The sequence below is a fragment of the Phaethon aethereus genome (genome assembly GCF_964289735.1).
Source record: "Phaethon aethereus genome assembly, chromosome: 15".
Classification (NCBI taxonomy): domain Eukaryota; kingdom Metazoa; phylum Chordata; class Aves; order Phaethontiformes; family Phaethontidae; genus Phaethon; species Phaethon aethereus.
This window is the reverse complement of record NC_138591.1, coordinates 10,872,985-10,899,589: the sequence shown is the minus strand read 5'-3', so window position 1 is coordinate 10,899,589 and position 26,605 is coordinate 10,872,985. Positions and strand designations below refer to the sequence as shown.

Genomic DNA, 26,605 nt, shown 5'->3' with positions numbered 1-26,605 from the left:
ACTTATCCAGGTTGCAAGTTATTGAAGGCGTTTATGTGCTTAATGTTTAATTCCTTTTGTTATATATGATCTCCAAGCTGCTACATCCTTTAATATAGTCGGGAGGGAATATGCGGTCAAAAAGAAAAAAAACCCACAAAACCCCGCAAACCAAAACTCCCCACGGCTTTTGAAATAAAAGCAGGTAGTGATTTTTCTCAACAGGAGAGAGCGTGAGAGAGAGCGTGTGCGTGTGCACGGGACGTACACGCGGCGTTGTGAGACGAAAAGCAGTCACCCGTGCCGGGACAGAAAAGCCCGTAACATTGTACTTGGAGGCCCTGACCCGCTCTCGGGGTAGCTGCCTCTCGGGCCGGGGAGGGCGTGCTTGTAAATTAACATAAATTCTGATTGCTCCATCGTGACGCTGTGGTTAAACCTGGAATTCTGCATCCCTAGGACGTATCAAACTCCAAAGCTGACGCTGGTTTACGCGCTTATCGGCGCTGCCCTTCGCTACCCGCCGCCTGTAAGCGCGGGCTGTCCGTGCCGGTACTGGACCAGCGCTATCACTACCCCAGGTGTCAGTGCCAAAACCCAAACGCTGGCGCCGGTAGAGCTTCCTGCCGCTCCTGCCCGGCTCCAGCCCCGCGACCCTCGCCGCGCACCGCGGAGCCGAGCGCCCGTTAGCGTGTGCTCGCCCGGCTCCCTCGGTCCTCCCGCACCAGCGACGGCAGGGCCAGAGTAGCTGCGGCCCTTCCAGCCGCGCCTCTCTATGGTGCGAGGGGAGGGGCACTGCTCATTTCCGGCGGAGCGCGCGCCCTTTCCGCCCGGGTGCGGCATGTGGCGGCGCGGGCTGCTAGCGCGCGAGGGGCGCGGCGCGCGGGGACGTCTGCCCCGCTAGCGGGGCGCGCGCTGCCGCCGCCGCAAGGCAAGGCGGAATAGCGGCGGGGCCTCCGGGGGGTTGGGGGCGGTTGGGGCGCCTCGCTCCCGGGGCTTGGGGGAGGGCGACTCCTGCCCGTCCGCTGATGAGAGTGGCGTGTCGGCCGGTGGGGCCCCCCCCCGGGCGGGCCGGGCTCCTGGGCGCGGGCGGTCGGGGCGAGGCCCGCGGGTGCTCACGGCAGCTTCGCCTTCCCTCAGGCGCGGGGCCGTGACCATGCTGGGAGGGGACGAGTTCATCAGCTCCCCGCCCAGGAAGACGGTGCGGTTCGGGGGGACTCTGACGGATATCTTGCTGAAGTACGAAAAGGTGATTGCGGCTTTGCGGATCTCGGGTGGATCCTCTTCTTCCAGGCTGCCTGCGTTGCTGGTGCACTAGTTCTTGGGGTGTAATTTCTGTGTGAAGGCTTACACAAGACCGTGTCTGAAGGCTTAGGGAAAAAAAAAAACCTGAAGGCGGCTGAGTGCTGTAAGCTTGTGCCAGGTGGTATTGCTGTGCGCGTGAAAAGATTTCCCCTGTGAGTCAACCTGAGTGACGTCCTGAATGGATGTAAAGCCTGGCTTACGCCAAAGGGTGCAAAGTGATTACAGCTGCGTCTACAGGGAGAGCAGCTAAGAATGACCCAGTGGCTTCAGTTGTCTTTCAGGGGCAGCGCTCTGTTATTGCTGCTTCAGCCTTCCTTGAGCTTTCTCGCTTACTTGTGTTCTTCATGTTAAGTGTTAAACAGTATTAGGTTGTTCAGATACGTTAGTGAAATTTGCATTTTTTTGCTGAGAAGACATATGAGTGTTATTATTTTTCTTTCCTCTGCTAGGGTGAGACCACAGATTTTGAGCTGCTAAAGCATCAGTTGTCAGATCCAGACATAAAGGTAAGAGTCTTGGTAGCAAGGGGTCTGATGACTTCAAGTTCAGCTGTCCGAGTGTAATTATCAGACAAGTCATTCTGGTGCTTACCCAAATCCTTTGCTTTAAACGTTTAGTTACATTTAACAGCTTTTTGCTTTGCTTTAATTTAAAACTCTAAATGAAAAAAGAAAAAGCAATTGTCTGTTTATACACATATATATCTTATATGCAGGATCTTGATAAAATGACGTCTCATGCTTACTGAATCTTTGCTCTAGAGTGAGAAACTTTTTGCTTTGTGACAGGGTTTTTCTTTGTTCCAGATACCATGTTTCTAGGTCACTGATGCTTGTCTTTACAGATGACTTCTGTAAAAAAGTAATGGTTTGATCTACTTCCACAGTCTTTAAATTGCATGAATTTTTACCTTTCTCTGTTCTCATTAAAAACTTGTTTAATTAAGCAGTAAGATACATATTCATTTAGTAGTTACACCCAGAAGTATTGTTTCACGGCTCTTCTGTATTGCTGAGTACCCACCACATTTGCTGTCTTTTTATTTTTTTCCCTTTTAATTAAGACAAAAAGCTGTGGAAAGAATTCTGCAGGAAGCATAATGCTATATACCATTCCTTTACTCTTTAAAGAGAACGTTTTGTGAAATACTTTGTTTTCAGCAGGCCTTTTGGAGCACATAGGCAACATCAGTGTAAATTTTTCTGTGTAGATTTGCTACCGTTTCAGTACCTCTTATTTCAAGACTTGCACATCCCTTCTGCTTAAGCTGGAGCAAAAAGAAAAGAAAATTAATACTGAATGCCGTTTATTTTAAATATGCTCTGTGTGAGTGAGGTTTACGTGCTTTGCTTAGCCTGTAACTTAAAACTTTCAGGCAGGCTAGGCTGTTGGTTTAGGAGTTGGTGTGCATTTATTCTTGCATTCAAGAACTTTCATTGGTGAGGACACAAACTTAAAGAAATTCCCTGCATGTTAATGTGAAAATAATTTCTATTTACAATCTTAATCTTTGACTTTTCTAGTAATAGGTAATACTGCTTATTTGAATAGTTACCTATTTTTTTCTGCTTATTTTAAGGATGCCCAGATCATTAATTGGCTGCATGAATTTCGAGCTTCTGTTGCATATTTGACCAAAGAACTTGAACAACTTGTCAGCATTTTGCTGGTAAATATGTTTGTTATATGAGAAGATTAAGAGTTCAGTACTCAAAACGTCTTTCTTTGACATCTTGGTCTTTGCTTACTTTCAGAAGCTGCCATGGTTGAGAAGAAGCCGAGAGGTAGTAGAAGAATATCTGGGTTTTCTTGGCAATCTAGTGTCAGCACAAACTGTCCATCTTAGGCCATGCCTCCGGATGATTGTATCACAGTTTGTTCCCCGTAAGTTACTTTTCTCTCAATCTTCTTTGTTTGCTTATCAAAAATGTGTTTATTAGATAAATTCTGTATAAATATAATGCGTGACACCATTAATTATCGGGTTGGGTTTTTCTTCCTATTGATTACTTTCTTAACTTGAATGGCTGAATTGTGGTATAGATAGTTTTCTGTACCTAGACTTCAGAAGGCATATTCCAGTGGCTAATACAGACCCCATTTATGAAGATGTCTTGGAAAGGAATGAACTGTATAATGTTGTTAGTACTGAAAAACAAAAGCCACGGTGAGGATCATGTCAGATGGTCTCAAGAACCTTCTGGTTCTATGAACGAAACAGTCTTTTTGATGGGCTTCTACTTATTTTAGAAAGTTGTGGATAATTTTGATGCTTTAGTCCTGATGAAGACTCTTGTCCCGTGTATTTGATTTGACATTGAAACTGTTATACCTGTAAGACTTGTACAATTTTGATATAATCATCTCACTTTTTGCTAGCTCGAATAACCATCAGAGAAGATGATGTGGATATTTCAGATTCTGATGATGATGATGAAAGTGAGTATAAAGGAGGCATGTCTTATATATGCTGCTGTAATACCTTTACTAAAGCAATATTCAGTGCATGTTGCTCCTTTTTTACAAAACTAATTTAGCTGAATTAATGTAGAACATTAAGAAACCGTACACCCTTAAATTCTCAAGTCAAAGACTTCTGTCTACTCAAATCAGTGGTGTGGTGACCCGCTCCGTGTTACTTTCAAAATATTCTTATTGGTGCAGTATCTCTAGGAATAAGACTGAATGTGTAGGAAAACACTCTTAGTCCTAGATTGTTTCAAAGCCAAAGAGAAGTTAGGAGTTGTTTGTTTTCCATTTTATTTTCCTCAATAAAACTAGGTAGCTTGGGGGATTCTGGAGTCTTTTTTTTGTTGTCTGCTTGTGGTAGGCTCAAATACAGTTGATATTTATAATAAAAATGTTGCATAATTAGTGTGTTTATTGATAAGGGAAACAGCTAAATGTCTTTCAGGAATTGAATGTTTTCTTATCTTGAATGCTGGAATAAATTTCAGTTCTGCTTGTGATGATCCAACTACTATTCTGCTGTTCACTTGTGACACTGTTTGGATTAAAAAAAGCCTGTTAGAGAAGCCTCATTATCTGTTTCTTTGACTCTTGTGGAAACGAGACATAATCTTTAGATATATTAAATCCAAGTCTGTAACTAGATAAAATCTATCTTCTAAATATTTGTGTATTGTGGGATAAATTTTGGATTTCCAAGTTTAGTGTCAGTATGAGAGCGTATGACAACATCTGGCCTTCGGGCTGGCAACGCATTCAGAGTTTATTGATTGTGATGCCATGAATTTTATTTTGAGTTACCTTTCATTTTTATTTTGGTAGTAAGGCAGTTCAAGTTAAAAAAAAACCAAACCAAAACAAAAACACCTCACCACCACCCCAAAAAGAAAAATTTGGGGAAATGCAATTTCCTTGGAAATCTTCAAAATGTCTAGTTGATACAAACTGTTTTTGCTGTTTCCTGATTTAATTTTCTGTAATCAAATGCATAAGAGTACTTTTTTCTTTCTCTAGACCTTTCTGAAAACTTTAATACATGCCACAGAGCATTGCAAACTGTTGCAAGATATGTTCCTTCGTAAGTATATAATCCCGTGGGTTTGTATGCTCTTTCCTTGCAGATTTAAAGCTTGTGAACTGATGAATTTCCTCTTTTTTTTTCTCTTAACTGGAAGTATGATACTTAGTTTCATTGCATGGTTTTTCCTAATATTCACTAACTGGTGGAATGCTGTGTCCAGTTGTTATGAAATTTCCATAGGCATCAGCAGCTGAAAATCCTGTTAATGGAAATAGGAAGTAGGGAAAGTCATGTTTATAGCAGCGTATTTGAAGTGGCTTCTAACATGTCCACAGTGGAAGTTTGCTGCTTATTATATGTTTGGTGATCCTTGCAAAAACAGATTTTATACAATTACTTACCTTAAAACAAAGATACTGTGAAGTAAGCTTATTCCAGTCTGTCTTTAGAGTGCTGGAGCATCAATATTTGCTCTCGTGGTAATAACCTATAACTTTTGGGTTTTCTGCGTTTTTGTTTTGTTTTAAATTGTAGGACACCACAGTTTCTCATGCCGATACTTGTGGAAAACTTTCCTTTCATTAATAAATCAGAAAGAACTCTGGTAAGAGCTGTGAATATTCTTGTTTGTTTGTTCACTTGTTTTGTAATGTATAAATATACTCTATAGTATGACAACTGATTTGGTGGCATTGAATGCAGATTTTGAGTGCATCGTTTAAGGTTCTTGTTATTTTTTTATATATATGTGTATATATATATGGGTGTGTATGTTTAGTATAAGGTTGTCCAAGAATACTTAAATTCTTTGTGCATAAGCATTATGCTAGTCTTTAGTGACATCACTGCATATCTTTTCCACAGGATTGCTTTCTTAATCAATGCACAAGATGGACCTCTTTGACGATGAATCTCAGGGTTGTATAGTAAGGAGATGGTAGGATACCTGTCTCATTTTTTGTCAAAACTGGAAAGTATTTATCAGAAGAACAGGGGATTTGATAAGCAGACAAAGCAATGGATGTTATAGGTGAAATCCAGGTTGCCGGTAGTGTAGGATGTTAAGTTGTTCTATCACATCTTTGGTATAATGCTCCTGCAGGGTGAAAAACAAGATGGAAACTTTTGACGGGTTACGGCTCTTGTGTAATCTTTATATTTAGTTGTTCCAACTTGGTATGTTGGCGCTTCATTTTACAGAAAAACAGAGCCCTGCTCCACCAGCCAACCTCAATTGGAGCTGTGTTTTGAACCCATCAAGTGCTGCAAAATTTCCAAAGTTCCTTGTATACCTTGCTAGCGTGTTTTTTTTTGTTTGTTTTGGTTTTTTTTAAATCCAGATAACTTTGGGTATCAGTTCCCTATCTGTACAATGAGGGGGATAATAGCTCTTACATGGTCTTAGGAAAATAATTTTTATTTATTTATTTATTTATTTAGCAGCTCAGTGAGAAGCAAGTCATGAAGAAATTCATAACTGTGTTTTGATGGCATGGTTCAAATGACGTGTAATAAAAATCTGGTCCATGCATTGTTGTTAAATATTTCCAATTTATACATTCTCAGTAAACTAGCCCTATGCATGTTATGTACTGAGAGCGCCAGATGGCCTGTGGAAAAATCATATGTACTTATGTAATTAAAGGGTGTATTATAATGCATATTCACAAAGAGACTATGGTGTACTTAAATGGGGCACTTTACCTACTGACTTAACAGTTTTGCTATATGAAAGTTGCAACGTTGTCTTTGGTACATATGTGTGTGTACATGGGTGGGCACATGCACACTCGCAGAACTTGCCTGTTAACCTGTTTGAATTATAACCAAAATGACTCTGAGGAGACTTACCTGTGGAATTTAAGAATTGTTGGTATGTTGTAATAACCTGGAACAAAGATGTATTCAGTCTCACTTTAAACAGTTCTATGAGAGCTGGCTCTAGATGTAATGAGGAATATGCTTGCTGTTTTAATTTTCCTAGAGAAAGTTTAGACATAAACTCCTATGGAAATTAATAGCTCTTCTTATACTCATTCTATCTAGAAATAGTTGAAAAAATTTGCATGGAAATAGTAGATTAAGAAGTTAATGCTTAACCAGCTTAACAATTGAAAGTTGATGTGTGGCTTATACATTAACTTATTCTAGATTTCATACAGTCTGTTTAAACCTATTTCTGGCTCTCTACCTAACAAATTAGGAAATTTGTTTTCTAAAAATCCTGGGCAGAAATTAGCCTTTCTGTTAACATTATTATAGCTATCAATTAATTTTGTGTTATAGGAATGTTATGTTCATAACCTGCTACGAGTTACGGTGTACCTTCCAACTCTGAGGCTTCAAATTCTGGAGCTTATTATTGAAAAGCTGTTAAAGTTGGATGTAAGTTTGTTCTGTATTATCTTTTAAGGAAGCTTGATGTTAAAATACACAGAGTAGGAAATTAAATACTTCAGTGTTAAGCTCAACAAAAAATATGTTGCAGTAGCGCTCATGATCATGAGTATAAAACCAACTAAATTTACACTCCATTCCCAGTCATAACATGTTCCCGCACCTGAGGGTACTGTATGATGTGTGCTGTTGTATCCTGCATGGATACATTCTGTGAATGTCCATGCCAGAATCACATCCTGTTTCATGGTGATCGGAGCTACTGTGCAAAGAATGTTTCTCTTTGTGTGGTTGATCTGTTTTATCATCCCTTCAAAGTAAAAGAATTTACAGCGTTAAAAAAGACAGGAGGGGGGTTAGCATTGTGAATGATGAAGGCTTTTTATTTTGGAGAACCTCAACATGTAACAGTCTGGGGAAAGCTTATATTCTGGAGGTAAAGTTTCAGGCGGCTTGGACTGTGTTTGCCTATTACATATATATTGTTCCCTTTTAAAATGTTTATTTAGTCAAGGACAAAACCTAGTATATAATTACTTGTGCTATCATTTCTTATATAAATAATAAAAAAGGTTTCATATTATTGTCATGGTCTTATAAAAATTTCTTGTTTGCAACTGTAGGTTAGTACTCCACAGCAAGATATTGAAGATGCTGAAGAAACTGCTCATAACTCTGATAGTGAGGAAAAATCTACAGAGGAGGGACTTTTTGACATGGTTGGCTATCTTGTTCTACTAAAACCTTTTTAGTAACATTTTCACTTTTGAGGTGTCTATGAACTAAGACAGTGTAGAAATACATTATTGCTTTGTTGTTACTGCACTGCACACAGCTCTTGAAACCCGAACAGCTGACAAATGATTAATGGGTGCCCCAGGTGTTGACTTTATTCATGTAAATACCCAGTGTACATGCAGTGAATCGATTTCATTATGTAAAAACACAAGCAGCTATACATAAACCTGATTAAATAATTCATGATCGTTGGCTTAGTTTACAAAAATTTCCTTACACAGTGTTGTGTAATTAGATACTGCTGTAAAAAAAAAAAAAAAAACCTAGCATATAACTGAAAGAGAAATTCAGTTTTACTTTTACTGTAATCACCATCTTCGTGATATTGTGTATATAAAAGCTGTATGACTGCCATTTTATCTACCAGGAGGAAGATGAAGAAAAAAAAGGAAACAAAGTTGTCTCTTCCAGTAGTGAGAGAATGGCCCATCCACTTGCAGAGCGCCTTGATATTTTGATGACCATCCTGTTTTCCTATATTAAAGATGTTTGCCACGTGGGTGGTAAGAACACTTGAACTATAACCAAATAGGTTGTTTTGCTAACAAATAAGAAAAACGTAAGAGGGGTTCTTGCTTTCTGCTGCTACAAGATAGAGCCCTTGCCCTGTAGCAACAGAATTCTGCCACCAGTAGGCTGTAGTCTGCATTCCTGCTTCTGCCTAGTGTTATTGGCAGAGGATACTTTTGACTTTCAAGGTTTAGTCTTCAGTTGGAGACATTCTGATTATATAAATATGCCACTGTATCCAAACTGTGACATTACAGGGTATAAGGTTAAATAGAGTTTTATTTTTTCATTGTGCTACCAGACTTATGGGATTAGAAATACTTTCTGATTAACCACAGTGGTTTTTTTATTTGCTCTACTATATTGCCTTGAGTATTAGAATTACGGATCCTTTCAACATCACAAGGACTGGAAGTAGGTTAAAACAACCAGTCACATCACTCAGTTGGAGCTGCTACAGCAAGGCCTTGTGTTACAGGAAAAAAAACTGAAATAAATATCTTATCTGAAATAAATATCACTGGCATTTATTAAGGGTTTGAATTTCTTAGATTTATATATTTAAAACAGAATAATTGGAAACCTTTTTGCTGTATCTTCTTCATATAAGTCAGCTAATTTATTTCTTAGTGTTTTCTTCTGGCTTTTCTGAGTTAACATGTTATTGCAAAGTTTGCACGTCTACCAATCATACATGTGTGTGCACACGTGTATACACACGTGGATGTTCTCCATATACACCCCTGTAAGAAGCAGTAGAACTGAAGTGCTGGAAGGTTTTAATATAAAAATTTTTTTTAGATGTCAGATAGGCCTACAAGTCAGCTTGACAGTGTTTCTTTACATGTTTCTTACTGGTTTAGAAAGATACAAATGCCACTTTTGCAGCATGAGGGCAGGAAAAACCCCTGAAATGGCTCATTTTGTTCCATTTTCTTTTTTCTGTTGCATAGGCAAGCTTGATATCAACAACACAAAGGATTTGTATCGAGATCTGGTTTCTGTTTTTGACAAGCTCATTTTACCAACCCATGCTTCATGTCATGTACAGTATTTCATGTTTTACATCTGTAGCTTTAAACTGGTGAGTAGAAACTTTTTAAAAGGCAGTGTCTTCTGTCATTTCTGCATCCTTGTTTTTGCCTTTTTTTAACAAAAAAATAGTTGTTTTCTGCTGTAATTCTAGTATGAACTTCCATTTGGCTGAAGATAGTTCATCAATATTCATTAGTATCTTTCTTTTCCTTCTCTGTTATTCCTTTCTTTGAGTTTTTCTTTGTCATCGCTCTTTCCATATTGTTCGTAAACTGCAAACAGATGGAATCTAAGCTATTATGAAGGAACTTGGTTAATGGACCTCTTTTACAAGAAGCAGTTGGACTCTTGAGCCTGAGACACAGTGTTCCAGCAAGTCTATTCAGCATCCCAAAACTATCTTAAAGATACTGTTTCTGTTAGCTTTTCAATTTGAAATTGCTGTTTGTTTCCCCCTTCCTTGTTTTCCCATCTATCTCAAGCAAACTACAGTTCTTTCTCTTACTGTTATAAAAATAAGAACATGCATACTTTTTGCATAAGAGTAGCTAAAGATCCAGTTAAGCTAATGCACTCTCTCTGACAGTGGTGAATAGTGGATATGTTGGAAGGAGTATCAGAATGGGGCAAGCATGTTACAATGCTTTGCTAGAATACCGTCTCAGTCTGCAGTAGTCCGGTAACTTCCTGAGCCAAAGTGATGTTCTTTCATGGTAGCGGCCCATGATGGACAAATTCAAGGAGAAGATATCTCATGATGTTATGCTTTTTGGCATCATGAACTTCTGTGGCAAAAAGTTCCACAATATAACCATTTAAGGTGAAGAATCACTTTTGTTTCTCTAAATTCGGCTTCCTGCTATTTTCATGGGACATCCCTGACCTCTTCTGCTACAAGAGACAGTGAACAATCACTTCGTGTTTACCTTCTTACTACTCTTGTCTTTAAACACTTTTAGTTTATCTATTCCTGACTTTCTCGTAGTCTTCTAGTTCCATTTACATTTTACAACTAAATGTAGAAAAAGACACAGAAAAGAGTGCACTTCCACCATGTGTAGCAATAGATATTTACTACAGTTACAGGTAGATTTTCGTTTTTTAATGGTCTGTTTATGGAAATTGTGGGAATTGAGTATTAGGAATCTATTACTTAAACAATGTAATCAGCATAACCACTCATGATTTCTATATATCTTGTTTCCAGGGGTTGGCTGAGGCATTTTTAGACCATCTTTGGAAAAAACTGCACGATCCAAACAATCCTTCAGTGATCAGGCAGACTGCTGGGAGTTACATTGGCAGCTTCTTGGCAAGAGCTAAATTTATTCCAGTTGTGTAAGTTCTTTTGCTATATGAGCAGAACCAAACAATTTATGATCACTGAGGTTAAGCATAGAATTCACAGAATGCACACACAGTCTTGGTCTTCCATTCCCACTGCTTTGCCAGTAAACCTATATCAGTAGTCTTGTTTGACCTTTCTACAATAGTGTTTCAGTATTGTCTTGAAGTTTCCAGGAAAGTTTTTACAGGATGCAGACTAATTATTGCTGGGATTCGTGACTTGCTGTTTAAGGCTTCACTTACCAAGAAATGCTGAGCATGGATAGGTTATGTTGACTTCAGGCAGTCATAGATGCCCAGTGTATCTGATGTTCAGAAGCAGATATTTTTAAGGCCCTATGTTAGGCATTTTATGTAGGCTCTGACACAGGGTAGTCAAGTGTTCAAGTGTTTTGATACAGGTGGATTAAAATATTTAAGCAGATGGGTGAAAATGTCGTCTTTTTTTATGCACATGTTCTATATTTTTATGCTTTTCAGGGCTGGCTCAGTGACTTTAATGTTGACCTTTAATTTGATACTGGAATTACTTGTTGGACGTGAGAGGCATCTCTCTTTGTACTACCTGTAGCCCAGGATTCTAATTGTTTACTGTGTGTGTCACACGCAACATGCGTTCATGGATACATCTCTTCTGGCATCTTGTGCTTTCACTGACTGGAGTTTTTGGTGCTGATACATTGATTCATTTTATGCTGAGATAAAGGAGAAAGCTCATAACAGAATCTCCTTTTTTACAATGAGATTTTCTTACTGATCTTTTTCTAACCACTGAGATCCTTGAATACTTGTTTAACATCTTTTCTACACCATTTCAGGTGCCATTTTTACACTTTTTTTTCCTCCATTATAGTACAGTGAAAGCATGCCTTGATCTTCTGGTGAACTGGATGCATAAATACATTGATAATCAGGATACAGGGGCTAATGCTTACTGCGATGTAGCTCTCCATGGGCCATTTTATTCTACATGTCAGGCGGTGTTCTATACACTTATTTTCCGTCATAAGCAACTTTTGGATGGAAACTTAAGGAAAGGTGAGTATGTTAGGTTTGAATGACATTGTGATTCATTTGCAAGTTTTACTGTTGATGGGTTTTGTAATGGTCAATTCAGTCAAGTATCTGATGGCAAGTTTATGTTGTGCTCTAAATAAAACAAGATGGCTTGTACACCCGTGGGGCTACCAAGTTAAATAATCCACCCCAACCCCCCTGCCTTGAAAACCATGCTGAGAACTTCTCAGCGTTGATATCTGGCCCCACTTACTGAGCATGTTCGAATTGCAGGTATATAAAACCAGTGTAGGCTTCAATTAATAATCTTTCTTGATAACCTGTGCCTTTGTTGGTCCCTGTAATGGGTGTGTAAATGTAGTGTCTGTCTCAGAAGGATCCCTCAGCTGTGGCAAGCTACTGTTACTTACCCTCAGCTGTGGCAGGTTACTGTTACTTAGAGTATCTTTTCTGTTGAACAAGCTGTGGACTAGATCTCTACTGTAAAAGAGCATGCTAGGATGTGCTTCTGTGGTGGTGTGCTGAGTGCAGGCTGGTCAGACTGGAAATTCTTAGCAATTAAGTTCAACTTATATGATATATAACCTATATTTGTCAACTGTTCTTATTTTCAAGGTCTGTCATATCTGCAGAGTTTAAATTTTGAGCGTATTGTCATGTGTCAGCTAAACCCCCTGAAGATTTGTATACCCTCTGTTGTGAACTTGTTTGCTGCCATTACGAGGTACCTACTCATTTATTTTTTTTTCAGCTTGATGGGGGGGGGGGTGTGTATCTAAAAACAGCACAGTACTTAACATGGGTTTTGTTAGGCACAGTACTGAGTATTATCCAAGACAACTCATATAACACTGCCCATATTCTAAGTGGGTTAAGTTTATTTCTTGTTCAGTTTCAATGAAAACCTACGGTATTACAAAACTGATGGGTTTATGTTGGAGCCAATATGACTCCACTTGGAGTGAAGTTTAGAGGAGTGCAGAGGAAGAGAATAGATGCCTTACCCTGTGACTATCTTTAAAACTAGTATCAGTTGGAAAATGGAACATAGAAGTGATGTTTGGTAAAAAATAACTTCTTTTAATACAATTTTTGCTTTCTGTGTGCTAGAAATGCTTATATTTTTTCTTTATTACCTTTTTAAAGGAAATACCAGTTGGTGTTCTGCTACACAATTATTGAGAGGAACAATAGGCAGTTTATACCAGTTGTTCGGAGTGGCACTGGGGGCGACTTTGTGCAGACCTGCACTAATCCACTTGACAGTTTCTTCCCCTTTGATCCCTATATGCTCAAAAGGTATAGTTTAAAAATAATAAACTCGCTTCTGCCTTGTAGAAAATAACTAAAAACTAAGAAACTGACAGTGTTTCTACAGTTCACTGTCTTCCCTGATCTTTAGTACTTTTCATGTTGCATATTTTAACCAAAGATTGTCAAAGGTTTGAATTGAAATCTACCCCCACTGTGACATATAGTGATGAAGAAGGAACAGGACCCAGTTTCCTGGAAGGTCTAGTTAATGTATTTGACTTTTCTCTTGGTTTTCCTTGTTTTAAGCAGTCTCTAATAAAATATCATAATGTGAGCCTAATACTACATACTTTGTTGGAGCTGTGATGGTGTTGCGTCTTTTTGTTTGTTTGTTTTTTGGGTTCGGGGTTTTTTGTACCTTCAGTGTATTGCTTCTTGATTGGAGACTTCAGCTTATATCTTAGGTTTTTTTAGTGAAGAGTGGATTATTTGCAGCTTATCAAAATGTCTAGCGCTATGATGCTTTAATCACTTTTTGTATTTAATATTAGAGGGCAACATTCCGTCTTTTTTTTTTTGTCTCTTGAAAAAAAAAAATAATTCCATCTCCACAGAAAGAGGACTTTTCTTAGAGGTAGATATTATTAAAGAAGCTCTATAATACTATCTTGTAAAAATTCGGAAGAAAATTATGCTTATTTGCAAGCATAGTAAAATACCCAGCTAGGAGACTTGACTGTATCGGAACTCCTCAAGCAAACAATTGTAACTTATATCACAGAATCACTAGGTTGGAAAGGATCTCCAAGATCATCAAGTCCAACCATTAATCCAGCGCCACCATGTCCCCTAAACCATGTCCTGAAGTGCCACATCCACACGTTTTTTGAACACTTCCAGAGATAGCGACTCCACCACCTCCCTGGGCAGCCTGTTCCAATGCCTGACCACCCTCTCAGTGAACTTGAGGCCATTTCCTCTTGTTCTATCACTAGTTACTTGGGAGAAGAGGCCAACACCCTTGTCGCTACAACCCCCGTTCAGGTAGTTGAGAGCGATAAGGTCTCCTCTCAGCCTCCTCTTCTCCAGACTAAACAACCCCAGTTCCCCCAGCCGCTCTTCATAAGATTTGTGCTCCAGCCCCCTCACCAGCTTCGTTGCCCTTCTCTGGACATGCTCCAGCACCTCAACATCCTTCTTGTAGTGAGTGGCCCAAAACTGAACACAGTATTCAAGGTGCGGCCTCCCCAGTGCCGAGTACAGGGGCACAATCACTTCCCTACTCCTGCTGGCCACACTATTCCTGATACAGGCCAGGACGCTGTTGGCCTTCTTGGCCACCTGGGCACACTGCCAGCTCATATTCAGCAAAATGGAGTTATTTCTTCATGGGGTTAATTGGGGATTATATAGGCATTAACTGAATAGTTTGTAAAACCCTACAGAGGGCTATCAAAATGCGAAGTGTTTTATATTGTATTATTAAAATGAAATACATATAACTTTTACTGAATACATTAACTCATACTGTGTTTTCATTACTCTTCCAGATCAAAGAAGACTATTGATCCTTTTTATCAGTTTTGGGAAGAGCTGAGTGCTGAAGATCTTGAGAATCTGAAGAAACCCATTAAAAAGGTAATGTGTTCTGATAAAAATGGTTTTGCCAAATCTCTATGAGCTGATTCTATTGCAGGATTTTTTTTTTTTAAATAGATATGAGTATACTAAACATTTATGAGAAACTGTGATTGAAATTAGGAAGCTTTAGGGATTGATCCATCCTTGCTTTGAGAGTGATGTTCTCTTCTGCAGAGGAGTTTGTTTGGCAACATGGGACCACAGTGAACCCCGTGAGAAATCCACTTTGTAGATACAGTTTAGTTCCCATATATCATGATAAGAGTACATCTAATTGTGGTGGGTTGACCCTGGCTGGACACTAGGGTCCCACCAAAGCTGCTCTATCACTTCCCTCCTCAGCTGGACAGGGGAGAGAAAATAAAACAAAAGCCTCGTGGGTCGAGATAACGGAGGGAGATCACTCACCAATTACCGTGACGGGCAAAACAGACTCAACTTGGGGGGGAATGAATTTAATTTATTACCAATCAAATCAGAGTAGGGCAATGAGAAATAAAAACTAAATCTTAAAATTACCTTCTCCCCACCCCTCCTTCCTGGGATCAACTTCAATCCCAGATTCTCTACCTCCTCACCCCGAGTGGTGCAAGGGGATAGGCAATGGGGGCTGTAGTCAGCTCATCACGCGTTTCTGCCGCTCCTTCCTCCTCAGGGGGAGGACTCCTCACACTCTTCCCCTGCTCCAGCCTGGGGTCCCTCCACGGGAGACAGTCCTCCATGAACTTCTCCAACGTGAGTCCTTCCCACGGGCTGCAGTTCTTCACGAACTGCTCCAGCCTGGGTCCCCCCATGGGTTCCATCCTTCAGGAACAGGCTGCTCCAGCCCGAGTCCCTCCATGGGGTGCTGTCCTTCAGGCTGCTCCAGCCCGAGTCCCCCACGGGGTCACAAGTCCTACCAGCAAACCTGCTCCAGCCTGGGCTCCTCTCTCCGCAGGGCCACAGGTCCTGCCAGGAGCCTGCTCCAGCACAGGCCTCCCATGGGGTCACAGCCTCCTTCGGGCATCCCCCTGCTCTGGCGTGGGGTCCTCCCCAGGCTGCAGGTGGAGATCTGCTCTCCCATGGATCTCCATGGGCTGCAAGGGACAGCTGGCCTCATCATGGGCTTCATGGCAATCTCTGCTCCAGTGCCTGGAGCTCCTCCTCCTTTTTCACCGACCTTGGTGTCTGCAGAGTTGTTTCTCTCACATATTCTCACTCCTCTCTCCAGCTACAATTGCGCAGATTTTTTCCCCTTTCTTAACTCAGTTACCCCAGAGGTGCTACCACCGTTGCTGATGGGCTCAGCCTTGGCCAACGGTGGGTCCGTTTTGGAGCTGGCTGGCATTGGCTCTGTCAGACATAGGGGAAGCTTCTGTAGCCCCCTGCTACGAAAACTTTGCCCCACAAACCCACTACACTCATTCTCTTACAGTTCCAAGTAGTCATGACAGTTGTAATACAACCCAAGTTCTGAATTACGTCCTTCTAAAGCCCCTATGGAGTTTATTTACCTTCTTACAGAATGTCTGTCCTGTCAAATTTTTGAGTTCTTCAAATGTTGTGTTTTTCTTTCCTTTGTATGATAATGTGTAAAAATGCTTCATGCTGTTGTAGCTATGTTAACTAATAACTTTGTAAACTTTCCTGTAGTGTTTTGATTAGCAGGTCTGATTATTGCAACATTTCAGAATTTATTTTAGAAATACCCTTTTTTTGATCTCAGCATTCATTGTATCTGCCAAGACTTACTGGAGACCTGGAGTATCTTTCTGCTCTCACTGATACTTTTAAATTTATGCAGGGTACTTCTGAAGATGAAGATGATGACTTTTTGAAAGGGGAAACCCCTCAAAATGACGGTGTGGTTGGAATTGCTCCAAATTCTTATGAGTCAAATACCCGGAGCCCAGTGAGCAGCATTGGCTCCCCCCCGGACTGTTATGTGCCGTACCCGCAATGACATGGAGAATCAGAAGTTAAAAGGTCGAAATTGTGTGCAATTTTTTGCTCTGTAAAGAGACTTTAGCTAAACTTTCCAAACTGGCAAATGTTTAAGTAACTACATTTAAAAAAAAAAAGATGTTTCTTAATCATCAGATTTCTACAGGTATGTTATGATAAAGTCATATGTTGCTAGAAAAGCCTAGAGAATAAATAGGGTGATATTTTACAAATTTCACATTGAAATGTTTTTTATGACTTCCAAGGTTTTTTAATAGTTTTTCCTGACTCTTAAAAACTTTTGTTTACTGTTTCTCTACAAGGTTTTATATCAGGGGTGAAATTCTGGTCTTTCTTCCTAGTGGTTTGTGTGGGGACCAGAATTCCATTGTCAGTATTCAAACTGTACTCTGATGGCTGATTTTGAGTTGTTTTCATAGCAATGGTGTGATCCCATGATAGGGAAGCCATGAATCAAGCCTGGCAGCGATTCTTTTGCACACATCTCTTAAGCTTTTCCTATCTGTAGAACAGTATTTGGCAAAGCCATGTGATAGTGGAAAGTGTATTCAGATGATAAGCATTATCGCGCCTTAAATATGTAGCTGACACGCAACTTTCCCAGTTATGGAAGTTCAGACTTGTAACAGTTGTTGGAAGTGTTGATAATGGCAGAGCAGCTGAATGTATGATTTGTAGATAGTTTTCTTTGGGGTGCTTGTGAAGCACACTGAGACAGGTATTTATTTTCAGGATTTGAAGTTTATATGTGAATGCTCAAAAGATAAAAAAAAATCTTCCCTTGTAGAAAGGAAGCGATGGCGTCACTGGTGTCCATGTGTTGTCAATGTTGTCAGTGTTAGAGTTTCTCTGCGTAGGTTTCTTGTCTTTTTTTCATGATTGCTGGCTTTTAGATTTGAGTAACAATATAAACGGTGGAAAAAATAAGTGTTTGTGTAACATTTAGTTGAAAATTTTATGCATTTTGGACTAAACTCTTAATAGCTGTGCAACTCCATTCATCTGCCCTTCTTTAGACTCTGAACTTGGAGGCTTTCAAGACAACGTTTTTATTCAGAGCCCATAAAGATTGATGCAACCAGTGCAAATCTTACGCCTTTGAAAAAAACACATCTGTCTGTAACCAAGGATCTCTCGGTGTAGTCTAGCTTCTCAAAGTTAGGATGTTTTTTGTGACACACTGCAAAAATGAGTTTTGGGGATGATACTGCAAAATGCATCAGTGGATCTCATTCATCACCGGGTAATTTGAGACTTAGTTTTTGTTTTTAATTTTAGTCCTCCTTACTGTCATTCCTGAGCAATAAACAATATATTTACATCTGAAATAATTGCATTCTCTCCTGGCATAGAGAAACCTTTTCACAATCAACAGCAAGGAAAACGTTCTTTGAAAGCTGCCTTTTTCTGTTGTTTTACTGTTAGCGTAGTAAACAAGGCTGTGTAAAACTTTCAAAGTCGTAATACCAGGTATGTGATTCAGGAACTTCCACATCTCATTAAAAGCAAAAAAAGAAAGACATAAGTGATGCAAAGTATAACACAAAAATATGTGCAGACATTGAACTGCCTGCACTGGAGTTGGAAGGTTAACATTTGTATACTAAAGGGACTTACTTAAAACAAAAATGCAATGAGGAACGCCACAGTGTTGCTGTAATCTCTTCTGTGATAGACCTGGCTGCCTTAGTGTAGTTGCAGGCAGGTGAGGTCTTTGCTGAAGAGACTGTTCTGTAAATACTAGTGGTTTTGAGAGAAATGCAGATTCTGAGGTGGAAATGTTGCCTTTCCTGAGAAATACATTGCATCTCATCAAGAAAGTATCTGCTATACCTGTGTACTTTTGTGAAAATTAGATGGGAAAGGTAGAGCTGGGCTTAGTGGGTGCTGTTCAGCCTGTTGGCCCTGAGCAGTCCCCGGGGCCCTGGCCGCGCTCTTTCCCTGCGCGGTGAGTTTAGCTCTGCTGCTACCATGACTGTTATTCTTGCTGTTCGTGCCCGGAGAATTGGAGAGAAAAACCCTGGTCTTTAAGGAAAAAGGGTCATCTTTGGGATCGTCTGAACATTTAGTTTGGTGGCTGCTGGGGGGGAGGACCGTGGCGTGGGTTTATTTGTAAATTTGGGACTTTATCATGATTGTTTCCAAAACGCTGCCTTACACCAATCGCAGGGGCGGGGCTTTATGCAGCGTTAGCGGGTTGAAGTCGCGGGACGGTAACGCGGCCGGGCGCGCCCGCTGTCGGTGCCGCCGCCCGCGCTTCAGGCGGGCGCAGCTGCGGCCGGGGCGGGCCCGGGCCCTGACACCGCCCCGGCCGCGCGCTCCCGCCGAGCCCCGGCCGCCGCCGCGGCTTCCCAGCGCCCCGCGCGGCGCGGCCACGCCCGGCCCGGCCTCGGGAGGAAGCGCGGAGCCGCTGGCGGCCTGGGCGCTGCCCGAGATGCCGTTGCTGATTAACGGTGAGCGGATCGACCTGGCCCGGCCCACGGGGGACATGATCCGCGCCTACCCGCACCTCGAGGTGAGGAGGCGGTGGCGGTGGCGCCGAGGAGCCCGGCTGTGGGGCCCGCCCTGGCCGGCGGCGCCGTGCGGAGCAGCAGGGGGGCAGGGGTGCCCGGGAGAAAACCTGCCGCCTCGGCCGGCCGAAACGGATGGCGAGGCGGCCCCAGGCTGAGGTGGCCCGGGCAGGGGCGGCCCCGAGCGGAGGGGCGGCCCGGCACGGCCGCATTCCCCGCACTGTGACAACGGAAAGACCCGGGTTGACTGAAAATAAGTAAAATCAACGTCCCTGGGCGGGGTCAGCGGTAAAAGCCCTGAGGCGAGGAGCGGCCGGGCTGCCCCTTTCCGTGCGGAGCAGCAAACACTGGTGATCAAAGTCAAAATAGCAACTTTTAGGAAGGTGTTAACCTCGCTTTCAGTATATAAATGCTGTAATCCCAACGGCGGACTGTGAGCCAGGAACTGCTCAGCAGAGCTGGCTGGAAAGATGTTTCGCATCAGAAAATTCTTCTTTATAGAAACTGAGGTTTTGCAGTGCAAATTTGATAAAACTGTGAAGTGTTTTTTGAGCACCGGGATGGAAATTCACCGCTTGCCCAGCAGATCTGTGACAGAACACTGCAGTAGACACAGCCAAGGAAGCTGGGTTTTCCGTGCACTAAGCAGGCTGATAAATATTATCAAATATATAAATAATATCAAATATTTTGATAAGTACTACATAAATATGCTGGATTGTGGCAGTAGAAAACTGAGACTCTTACATTTCAAAAGTTTCCTGTCCTGATTAAACTTTCAAGCTCTGGTATTGTCTAATGTAATCTTTGCCAAATCCTATTGCTTTTTGTTGTACCTCCATTTTATCCTCTGTAAAGCACGGAAAAGGGTTTTGTGTGTTTATGGAATGATGGGATTTAGCAATTAACTAGATTAGTGGCAGAAAAGTGAAAAATTCGCAAAGTTCAGAACATTCCATAATACCAAATACGTATGTTTCTCTCTGACATGGCTCCCTTTGCTTTTCAGAGGTGATGTTTCTATCAAGTAATGGATACACCTGAGAATTCAGCCACTGTAGTGTCTATTATCATTTATCTTTAGGAAAAGGCAAAACTTCTGAGAAGTCAGCCTGCTCAAATTGTGGAACCCAAAGGTCTTCTATATGTCCAGCAGAGAGAGTTTGCTGTGACTACCCCTAAAGATGGTATGTAGGAACATAAGCATTTTTTCTTCTCTTGAAACAGTGATTGTGAGAGCAGAGTTCTTACAGTGTTTCTCCCCTTTAAAATAGGTTCCGTTTCCATTCTTGGATCAGATGATGCAACTACCTGCCACATAGTTGTGCTCCGACACACAGGTAACTTTAAAGGATGTTTAGAACAAAGCCTGTACCCCGGAAGTAATGTATTAGTATTGGTTTTTGCTGTATTAATAAAATAAACTGCAATTATGTTTATATAAATTTGAATCTCAAAAAGTCATATGGTATGTTAACTAAATGACTTGTTTGAAGAGTTGGCATGTTTAGTGTCAGAGGTTCCATGTTCTGGTGTTGCTCAATGAGCAGATCCTAAATTCGATCTGCTCCCGTGGCCAGCGAGTAGTGGCAGTTGCAGACCTTGGCTGTGCTCAGGAGTTTGGGCCTGCAGAGTTTGGTGATAACAGAGGTAGAATTTGCGGAAGGATCCTCGCTACATGCCTGGGTTTCTGACATTAGAGGCGTTGGCTGGCCCTGGTTAAGAGGTCTTACACTACTATAGCAGTGCAAACTCTTAGCAATTTCAGTTATGGTCGCGTAACAGCCTCAAACAATGTCACTAACTAGCTGTCTTCCTCAGGCAGTGGAGCTACCTGCTTGACACACTGTGATGGATCAGACACAGAAGCTGAGGTGTCGCTCATCATGAGTTCAGTAAAATCTTTCTCTGATGCCACACGATGTGGAAGGTCAGCCTTGCTCGTATTTCTTCTGTACTGTTTATCACAAAGGTTACTGCAGTTTGTAAGGGGGAATTTCTATGTGATTATATGGGGTTCAGTCAAGGTAATTGTGCAGGAAGTATCTGTTGATCAGGAATCACGTGTAAAGTGAACACAATTTCCATGATGATAATTTTGAGGGTATTTTTAGCAGTCGTTTAAAGCGTGGTTCTGCTCTGAATAGTGTCTCTGTAAAATGCCATTGTGAGGTTTTTTGTTTACTGTTTCACAGTTAAGTTTTGTTTCAGATGTGCAAAATTTTCCAAAGAACTGTTTTTGGTTTTATGTTATATTTTTTCCTTCCAGACTGTTGGTCTTGTAAATTCCTTTTGGAATCTGATAATCCATCTGGGATTTTTCTAAGTCCCACATTTAAAAAAACAAAAAAAGGGCGGGGGGGAAGTGTCCTGGTTTCAGCTGGGGTAGAGTTTATTTTCTTCCTAGTGGTGGGTATAGTGCTGTATTTTGGATTTGGCATGAAAATAATGTTGCTAACACACTGATGTTTTCAGTCGTTGCTGAGCAGTCAAGGACTGTCCAGCTTCTTATGCTGGCCTGCCAGCGAGGAGACGGGGGTCATGGGAAGCTGGGAGGGGGCACAGCCAGGACACTGACTCAGGCTGGCCAGAGGGATATCCCATACTATATGATGTCACACTTGGTATATAAAGCTGGGGGAAGAAGAAGGAAAGGATGGGGGGATGTCTGGAGTGACAGCATTTGTCTTCCCAAGTGACCATTGTGCGTGATGGAGCACTGCTTCCCAGGAGGTGGCTGGGCACCTGCCTTGCCATGACTTGCAATGTAACGCAAACCAGCGTGGTGCATGTGACTGTAACAAGTGAGGCTCCTCTAATGATTGCTTCCCAGTTTGGGCTGGGGATTATTTTGTAAAGCTGTTCGCTTTGCGATGTTGTTTCAATTGCTGTTTCCTGTTATTCCATCTCTGTTAGGCTGGAAGTGCACCTAGTTGGAGGTTTCAATGATGATATGCAGTTATCACAAAAACTTACTTATCAGCTTCTTAGTAAGTTCATCGTTTTTTTCCACTTTCATAATAGTTCTGACTGGATTTGGGTAAAGGTTGGTTGTAATCTGAGCCCCCTTGTCCCTTAATGGGAAGACATCTGGATTCATTCTCTGCCTGAGAACTCGGTGTGGAGAGCGGTTGGACTTCTGACTCGCATGTGGCCACTGTGGGGGATGGAGGATCTAAGCTTGTAATTTCTTCCTGGCTTATATTCTAACATATAGAACTGGGGTACAGTTCAGCTGGGCTTAATTCCTGGCTCTGCTGCCGGTATGCTGTGGTCAGATGATGTCACTGTCTAAATCTATACACGTGGGTGACTTCATTAGTTACTATTTAGTTCATATCTTAATGTGATGAGGTAAAATGTAATTATTGTTTGGAACTGTCTGATGAAAGATGTCTGTCTGTAAAATCTATAGTCCAGAGAAGTGATTGTGGTGCTTTACAAACCAATTGGAAACGTGAAGTACCTGCTTGCCTGTAAGCGCTCTGGCTTGCGCTAAGCACTTCCTGAGTGGGGAGGGGCCTCGGCCCCACTGGGACAGGGCAGAGGCCAGGCCTGGGGGGAGGTGGCCAAGGGGATAAACAAAGGAGAAAGCGGAACCGGCAAAGGTCCTGGGATGTGCCTGTGTGGCCATCGCACCTAGTGATTCCCGTTTCCTGTGTTACGTGTCGCATGAGAGTTCTGTACAGAATAAAGGATTTTGGTTGATTTAATTTTTTCAACCTTTTGATTTTCATGCATTTGAAACAATAAAGCTGTATTGCTATTAGAACTTTGAAAAAAAAAAGATTATTTTTTCCCTCGTGTGTGGGATGGTGAAAAGCAGAATTAATTTACAGCTAATGAAAGACTGGGTTTGCTCACTATATATGTAACATTTTAGGAAAATACATTTAAATACAAGCTGTTAAATGTATAGTGAACTAAAGCAGAGCTGATGCGATGCCAGAGCTAAACCAGTGTCAGGAAAAGGAGTAAGTGGCACAACACTTGTTTAGCGCGCTTTTGCTATTACAGATGGCTACTCTCTGTAAATTACTGTTAAGTTTAGTAGCTGTGGCTTTCATTTTATAAAAGCTGGTTTGAAGCAAGTCTGCAAAACACTCTTTGTCTGTTGCCTTACCTAGGAAGAGTGCATTAGGTATCTCTGCCCATCTATTCTGCAGTGCGCAGCACTGATAATGCCCCCTCGTCTATATACAGCACCTGCTTTGCCACCAGTCAGTCTTACACATTGCTGCTATCGTTGTTGCTGTAGGAGCATTCGATCTCCAACCAGATGATGTTCACTTAGTGACTTTCTGCGTAACAGGTGAGAAAACCTTTCCTTGGTTTTTGAGCCACAGAAATCAAAGTGCAAGGGTCTTTTCACGCACAGCTTTTTTCTCTGTCCTGTAAGAAAGAACAGCACGAGTCCTTAATAACGATTTGTAGTTTTTAGTTTTATTGCTGTTAGTGTGTGTGGTGATGTCAAATAGACAAGGCAGCAAAGATTCTCTCCTTGCCCAGTGCTGCTGAAATGCAACTGATAGTCGAACCACCTGTGAGTGTTACCAGGTTATTTTGCCACCTTTGTCCTGCGGAAAGAGACCGAGTACCTACGGCTTCCTTAAGAGACAACTGAGAGAGGCACTTGCAGACCTTTGAGCTGCTGGGTTGTTTGACCTGCCTCTCTGCAGGTTTGAATGAATTCATAAGCTCGTTCAGTTAGTTCATAGTGTGTGATGTCACATAAAGGAAGAAGGGATTTCCTTTTCTTCGTATCACATGTGGGTCGCATTTCCATCATCTTTCCATTTCAGCGCTGTTGGTGACTTACATCTTTGAAACTTGGCATCATGGTAGTTTTGCATGGTGGTTTGGTTTTATTTTTTCCCTGTAAATTGCTTGTGCAGAAAGTCAACCGAGCATTGGCTGGAGCTGGCCCTACTATTAGGAGAGGGAGAGTTCTACTCCAGGCCCCAAGCGTGTTGTTGTTTACCTGTGCCTCCCTTTCCATATTTCTTTTAGGCTTTCTTTTTTTTTTTCTGTCTTTATGCAGTATCATCAGATCTGTTCTTCTCTAACACACAGCTACGTGAATGCTGCTCAGAAAAAAATCCAGAGTTTGACTTTTTTTTTTTTTCCTTTTTTTTCTTACAGAACTAAATGACAGAGAAGAAAAGGATATTCACTTTCCAATCATTTATGGAATAGGTGAGTTAAATTAGAATTCAATTATTTTTTTGTAACTGGATTGCTTTTCAGATTGCAATTGTAAATGGGCTGCTTTTAATGACTAGGTAAAGCCTGTCCTAAAAGTTAAGTGCTGCTGTTGGAGGCGTAGGCAGACATAGAAGTTTTCTTCTGCTGCCACAGTTAGGTAGAAGCATACGTGGAAGTGGCTGTGTACAAAGGCAAGCAGATTTTTTTTCATTTAACTGTATTTATGATTTTGTCAGTATCAAGCTACTGTATTGTAACCGTTGGGGTTAGAATTCAGCCTTCTTTTCATTGTTCATTCTGTGTTTTTTCTAATTAGTTTAAGTCTGAAAATGCTCTTCTGCCATATTGAAATGCTGCCAAAGCAAAATAAGTAGAAATATGCTAGTGGAAGCCAAGGGGTCTGTGAAATACCAGAACAGTATTAGATGGGTTCTAAAGTTCCTGCAACATAGTCGTGTTGGGGACATGGCCATTTTAAACAAGTGTTTTGTAAGAATTAATTAATTGTTTCTGTATTTCAACTCTTATTTCCTACCAGCGGTGAATGTTAAAACAGCAGAGATTTTCCCTGCAACCTTCCCAGAAAAAGGGCCGGATGAGGATTTGCGTTCAGCCCATGTTTTAACGGGAGCAACAGTGAGTAAAAATAACAGGGGCAGAAAAAGGTATTTTTGCTGGAAGGGGAGACCCCTTAGGGGCAATGAAATGTCAAAAGTTTGAGGAAAAAATACTTTGGTAGAGTTGTGTCAGTGACAAAACAACTGAGAAAGATGGAAGAGCAGAGGCAAGGGACAGTGGTGGAGGGCAAACCACTTCTGCAAGGGTAAACCTTGTTTGGAAGTACAGCACACTCACGTGCTGTTATGACCAGCCCTGCAGCTTTCAGAGATTCAGGTTGTGGGCATAATCCCAGCAGGATCTTTCAGTTCTGGGTTTGTTGTTAAGTTTTATGTCTTGTTTGTGAGAATAATTGGTTAATCTTGATGCACAGGGGAATGAAGGGGGGCTGAGCTGGCACACAGTCTGTCTAAGACAGAAGCTGCAGCTTAAGGCCTTGCAGATTAAGTGAATTTGCCATCTCTTCCATCTGTGTAAGCGTTGTCTAACTCTCAAGGCTCCTTGTGTTGCTACAGCTGACTAACATTTACGATGCAAAGATGGAACAACTACATATTGGGCCTTATTTCTGGAGGCCTTTCCCACATGTGGATTTCTGGTTGGAACAAGATGATAAACAGATTTTACAGGTACCTGAAAGTGACTTTGTTCTTCTAGCTGAGTAGAGAGGGGTGTGCTCTGTCACAACTTTTCCCAGTGTACTGCTGGGGAGGGTGGGAAATAACCATATTAAAAGGCAGAATAATTACAAACTCTGTATTCTGAATGTCAAGCGGCTCTTGCTACTGTCTTGTTTTTCAGAATCTTTCCACATCACCCCTGGCTGAGCCACCCCACTTTGTTTCCCACATTAGAGCTACATTATCATTTTTAAAAGAACATCCATTTCCGTCTCGGTCCCTGTTTCCTGACAGGAAACCTCGCATCTACAAAAAAAATGAAGAAGGGTTGTGGGAACAGGTTTGTTCTGACAAAACCTAACCTGGAACCAACCACTGCAGCTGCTTTAGGGAAGTATACTCTTGCAAGAAGAGCAATTTGTTGCAAAAAGGATATTGCTGGTCACAAATACCATTGCTCCTGTGCTTTTCAAAATAAAATATTTTGACATAAATAACTTGCTTTTTCTGCATTACTTACGTAGGAGTCACTGCTACTTTGAAGTAAGAATTTGGCTTTATGTTCTGTTGCTGCAGTGCAGTAATTTGATCGGCACAGAGAGGTAGCAGTGCTGAGAGACGGAGAAGGTAAGTCATTACAGTGGTGTGTACTTTAGAAAATTATTTTCCACTCAAAGTGAAGGGAAGTTGCACACACTTAAAGCTGACTGCAAGGTAGGGAAGCATCCTTCAACAATAACTTAATTCAAGAGTAATAATTTGAAGAATCTTTATTGAAACATTCAGATAGTATCTAAAGAATGAAACTCATTCCAACAAAAACTACTGGTTTAACACTTCCAAATATAAAAACATTAAAAATTAATCCTTGTGGTGATAAGGTTATCTCCACAAATTACTCTTATTAACATACTTCATTGCACCAAAGAAACCAA

The 26,605-nt window shown here is 41.3% G+C and overlaps 2 protein-coding genes across 2 annotated transcripts; both read left to right on the top strand.

The window, feature by feature from the left end:
* Positions 1-1,135: 1,135 nt before the first annotated feature.
* RRN3 (RRN3 homolog, RNA polymerase I transcription factor) lies at positions 1,136-16,828 on the top strand (the record flags this gene model as incomplete). The annotated part of the gene is made up of 16 exons (XM_082006500.1): positions 1,136-1,228; positions 1,734-1,790; positions 2,864-2,953; positions 3,039-3,168; positions 3,664-3,723; positions 4,768-4,831; positions 5,309-5,378; positions 7,061-7,159; positions 7,795-7,890; positions 8,337-8,472; positions 9,433-9,563; positions 10,722-10,852; positions 11,715-11,899; positions 12,494-12,602; positions 14,683-14,770; positions 16,557-16,828. The coding sequence occupies 16 exons, from the start codon at positions 1,136-1,138 to the stop codon at positions 16,713-16,715; spliced, it is 1,698 nt and encodes a 565-aa protein (XP_081862626.1). The 3' UTR covers positions 16,716-16,828.
* A 2,323-nt stretch (positions 16,829-19,151) lies between these two features.
* Positions 19,152-26,031, top strand: NTAN1 (N-terminal asparagine amidase; the record flags this gene model as incomplete). Its single annotated transcript, XM_082006778.1, has 10 exons — positions 19,152-19,232; positions 20,312-20,414; positions 20,502-20,567; positions 21,049-21,157; positions 22,144-22,217; positions 23,486-23,539; positions 24,370-24,423; positions 24,971-25,068; positions 25,566-25,679; positions 25,852-26,031. The coding sequence occupies 10 exons, from the start codon at positions 19,152-19,154 to the stop codon at positions 26,029-26,031; spliced, it is 933 nt and encodes a 310-aa protein (XP_081862904.1).
* Positions 26,032-26,605: the final 574 nt, after the last annotated feature.